This window comes from Borostomias antarcticus (genome assembly GCF_949987555.1).
Source record: "Borostomias antarcticus genome assembly, chromosome: 31".
Lineage (NCBI taxonomy): Eukaryota > Metazoa > Chordata > Actinopteri > Stomiiformes > Stomiidae > Borostomias > Borostomias antarcticus.
The window spans coordinates 5,016,258-5,021,190 of NC_140264.1; the positions used below are offsets into that span (position 1 = coordinate 5,016,258).

General features: G+C 46.4%; 1 protein-coding gene across 1 annotated transcript in view; it reads left to right on the top strand.

Moving 5' to 3' along the window:
* LOC311327225 (bromodomain-containing protein 4A-like) overlaps window positions 1-1,949 on the top strand; it is a gene marked incomplete at its 5' end in the record, with an annotated part of 2,600 nt that extends 651 nt beyond the window's left edge. Inside the window, 3 exons of the mRNA XM_084460259.1 lie at window positions 214-410; window positions 819-1,068; window positions 1,676-1,949. Of these exons, the coding sequence (XP_084316385.1) occupies window positions 214-410; window positions 819-1,068; window positions 1,676-1,744 (516 nt within the window). The 3' untranslated portion in view covers window positions 1,745-1,949. The remainder of the gene's footprint in view (window positions 1-213; window positions 411-818; window positions 1,069-1,675) is intronic.
* Window positions 1,950-4,933: the final 2,984 nt, after the last annotated feature.

The window sequence follows — 4,933 nt, forward strand, 5'->3', positions numbered from 1 at the left end:
TGCGTGCATTCTGTTTACTTGGGAGTTAAGCACAGGTGTGTAACGTCCCCTCCCCCCCCCTCTCCCCCCCCCCCCCCCCCTCCGCCTCTCTCTCCCTCCCCTCCCTCTCTCTCTCCTCCTCTCTCTGTCTCCCTCCCTCTCCCTCTCTCTCTCCTCCTCTCTCTCTCTCCCCCTCTCCCTCCCCCCCCCCACCCCCCTCTCTCCCCCCTCCAGGAGGTGAAGCTGAAGAACATGGGTTCGTGGGCCAGCCTGGCGCAGCGGGCCCAGTCCGCCCCGGCGTCCTCCGGCCGCTCCTCCTCCGACAGCTTCGAGCAGTTCAGACGAGCGGCGCGGGAGAAGGAGGAGAGGGAGAGGCAGCTGATGAGGGCCCACCAGGCCGAGCAGGCCAGGAGAGAGCAGGAGAAACTCCGGTGAGATGGAGGGAGGAGGAGAGGAGGAGGAACTAGGGTGAGATGGAGGGAGGAGGGGGAGGAGAGGAGGAGGAACTAGGGTGAGATGGAGGGAGGAGGGGGAGGAGAGGAGGAGGAACTCCGGTGAGATGGAGGGAGGAGGAGAGGAGGAGGAACTAGGGTGAGATGGAGGGAGGAGGGGGAGGAGAGGAGGAGGAACTAGGGTGAGATGGAGGGAGGAGGGAGGAGGAGGAGGAGAGGAGAGGAGGAGGGAGACAGAGAAAAAGCAGACATTGCAGGGAGTGGATAGTGATGGGAAAGAAGAGAGAGAAGGGACCACATTTCCCATCTCTGTTTAGAACTACATTTCCTTTCATTGTTTAGAACTACATTTCCCTCCTTAACCAACCCGCTTCCTGTCCCCATCAGCCGTGAGGACGAGGACTCCGTCGAGCAGGGAGACTCTCGCCGTCGTCAGGAGCCACCGCCGCCCCTCGCCCCCACGCCCCCGGCCTCCACTCCGCCCACCCACTCGCCACAGGCCCCGCCCACCCAGCCACAGGCCCCGCCCACCCAGCCACAGGCCACGCCCCCGGCCTCGTCAGCTGCACAGAACGCCCTGGACCAGCAGAGGGAGATGGCCCGGCGCAGGGAGCAGGAGAGGAGGAGGAGAGAGGCGGTACATATGTTACTATACTACTACTATACTACTACTATACTATACTACACAGGAGATAGGTGGTACTATACTACTACTATACTACTACTATACTATACTACACAGGGGAGAGGTGGTACTATACTACTACTATACTACTACTATACTATACTACACAGGGGAGAGGTGGTACTATACTACTACTATACTACTACTATACTATACTACACAGGAGATAGGTGGTACTATACTACTACTATACTACTACTATACTATACTACACAGGGGAGAGGTGGTACTATACTACTACTATACTACTACTATACTATACTAAACAGGAGAGGAGGAGGAAAGAGGCAGTAAATATGTTACTGTACTACACTATATTACACAATACTATACTACACAATACTATGCTATACAATACTATACTATATAATACTATACTATACTACACAATACTATACTATATAATACTATGCTATACTACACAATACTATACTATATAATACTGTACTATACTACACTATAGTAGTACAGTACTATACTATATAATACTGTACTATATCTGTTATGATACTGTCATGTCTGACATGAATAAACAGGCCTCTTTCTCCCCCTCTCTCAGATGGCGGACACCATAGACATCAACTTTCAGAGCGACCTCATGGCCATCTTCGAGGAGAACCTGTTCTGAGGAGAACCTTGTTCTGGGGAGAACCTTGTTCTGTGGCGAAAGACTTGAGTGGAGAAATGGTGGGATTGAGAGAGAGAGAGAGAGAGAGACAAGAGGACCCACCGTGGCTGGGATCACATTGACACACTCTCTCTCTCTCTCTCTCTCTCTCTCTGAAAGGACCTGGACGTGTGGACGAAGGAGAGACTGTGAAGTGATAAAGGGAGACGCGTATGCCACCCCTAGTGGTGGGAGTAGGGGACTACACCCCTGCAGCCTTGGATCTGCTCTGATGTCTGAGGCTCAGCTGTTGTTTTTCATTGGCAGTAGTCGAGGGCAACAGAGGGAAAGAAGACACCTGATAGATAATTGATCCCCCCCTACCCCCCCCCCGACTCCCCCTGACTCCCCCCTTTGACGGAGGAGAGGAGAGGAGGGACGGAGGGAGGGAGGGTGGACTTTTACCAGAGATCACGGCGCAGAGGAAAACAGAGGACCGTTTTAATTTAAGAAAATGAGTGGAAAAAAGAGGAATAACAAAGAGAGAAAAAAGAAGAAAATAAATGAACGGATGATGAAACCCCGGCCTCTTCACCTCCTCCTCCGACAGACGGACGTGAGGAAGGAGTTTTAAAAAAAAAAACGTGTGAATGAGAGGAATGGACAGACTTGTTTTAATTTCCCCCCTCTTCATCTTCGTCTCTCTCTCTCTCTCTCTCTCTCTCTCTCTCCGTGTTTTGATGTTGGGGGGTTTAAGCGAGGGAGGGAGGAGGAGTGTTTGGTTGGTTAGGGTCAGAGGTCGTCTTAGAGATTGTTTTTTTTTTCCTCAGGACCCAGTGGAGAATGGCCCCGTTCCAATAGTTCAGAGATGCATCCTTCCTTCCTTCTTTCCTTAGCTTCCCTCCTTTCTACAGTTGGGATATTGACAAAGCTAAGTTGCTATGTAGCTTGATAGGTGTTTAGCTGGAGAGCTACAGAGTTTAATAGCTACATAGCTCAGTAGCAACACAGCTAGATACTGTAGTAATACAGTTGGCTAACTATAGCGTGTTAGCTTTGAGAGTTTGAAAGATACTTAATCCACTTCGGTAGCTACATAGCGTGATATCCATACGCCTAGTTTAGCTACATGGCTTGGTAGCTTGTTAGCTACATAGCTGCAACCACAGTATCATTGACTGCTTGGAGGAGCGGCAGGGCTGAAGGAGGGTAGGAGACTAGGATGCATTTGTCAGTATTGGAACTGAAGCTCTGAAGGAGGGTAGAGAGACTAGGATGCATTTGTCAGTATTGGAACGCGGCCCCCCTGCCATGGAGTTCCGACCTGTGAACCGACTCAAGCACAGATTATACATATTATATATACATAGATACATACATATATATTATATACGACGAAACGTCATACACACACACACACTCACACACACACACACACACACAGAGTAATTCTACTGGTGAGGAGCTTGGCGCCTCTCTGCATCCTGTCTCTGCATTTGATTGGATTTTGTAGAATTTTCTGTAAAATAAAAAACAACACTTTTTTTTTTTAATGATTTTATTAAATTTATTGTTTTTTTGTTTTGTTCGTTCCTAACCTCTCTCATTCGTTCATGCTCTGTCCCTCCTATCTGTACTCTGCCAAAACCCTCTTTTCAAAATCTTAGAGTGCTGAAAGTTCATTCATTCATTCATTCATTCAATCGTGTTCTTTTTTTTTTTACATACACAGATGCATCAAAATTTCTCTTTGTACTTGAGAATGTTTTTTTGTGTGTTTTTTTTAAAATCGTTATTGAGTTTCCTGGTTCACCCTTCCCTTAACCAATCGAATCTGTTCGTCAGCCAGTTTTGAGCTGTGATTGGTTCAGAGAAACTGTTCAAAATCGCAGCACTCCGCCCGAAGGCTGCTTGGGTTCTGTAAAGTAGCAACAACCATGGACTGCACCTCCCTCATCCCTTCATCTCTCTCTTTTTATCTTCACCTTCATCTTTTAATCTTCAGATCATCATCACCATCATGACTTTAACGACAAACTATTTTTTATTTTTTTTATTTTATTTAGTTTATAATCTTTTGTTTTATTTTTTGTTGATTTTTAGTTATGTTTTCCTGTTCGTTTTCAGTTTCCACGGTGACAGCTGTGACGGGACGACGCATGCCATTGGTCTGCTTAGGTGGGTGGGCGGGGCAGCCAGGGCGTTGATCACCTGTAGAAGTCGACGAGTTCCTGTAGGGTTCTGCATTCTACGGTTTGAGGGAGTATGTCCGTTCTAGGATCTATTTCTATGTTGTTCAGACCACACCGGCGGATTAAATACTGGATCATCACTTCTCTGTGCTTGATTGCGCTCGTCTGGCACATTGGAATCTGTGGATGTATCCAGACCCACGTGACACTCCAGGCAGACAAAAGCAATCAAATTGAAAGCATTTCAAATAGTATTTAAAGCCAGCCCCCCTCACACACACCTAGTCTGCAGACACGTGTCCGGCCTGTTCCTTCATCACTTAAAGGTTTTGTTCTTTATTCTTCCCTCTCATCCCTTCATGTTTTGATTGTCGTTTGCGTTTTTATTTATCTCTCGTTTGTTTCTTTCAATTATTTCTTTTCATTTTCGTTTTTGTTTTTTTCTCTTTTTGAATAACCTGTTTGTATGTTGGTGAGTGAGGTATAGAGATGGGCGGAGTCATCTCTGATTATGGGGGCAAACATCTCTTTTTTTAAGAAAAGTATTAAAATTATATTAAAAATTAACTTGTTGAGTGTGTGAGTGTTTTTTGTGAGTTGATGAGTGTTCTTGTCGAGTGAGAGGGTGAGTGTTCTTTCTGAGTGGGTGAGTGTTCTTAGTGAGTGGGTGAGTGTTCTTAGTGAGTGGGTGAGTGTTCTTGGTGAGTGGGTGAGTGTTCTTAGTGAGTGGGTGAGTGTTCTTGGTGAGTGGGTGAGTGTTCTTGGTGAGTGGGTGAGTGTTCTTAGTGAGTGGGTGAGTGTTCTTAGTGAGTGGGTGAGTGTTCTTGGTGAGTGGGTGAGTGTTCTTAGCAGTGTTGGGCTCGTTACTCAAAAAATGTAATATATTACTTATTACTCATTACCCTTTTTAAAAGTAATATCGTTACTTTACTTATTACTCCCAGCCAAAAGTTACTAGTTACTTATGTAATATATTACTTTCCATATTGACTACCTTTTGCAGCGTGCTCATCACGGT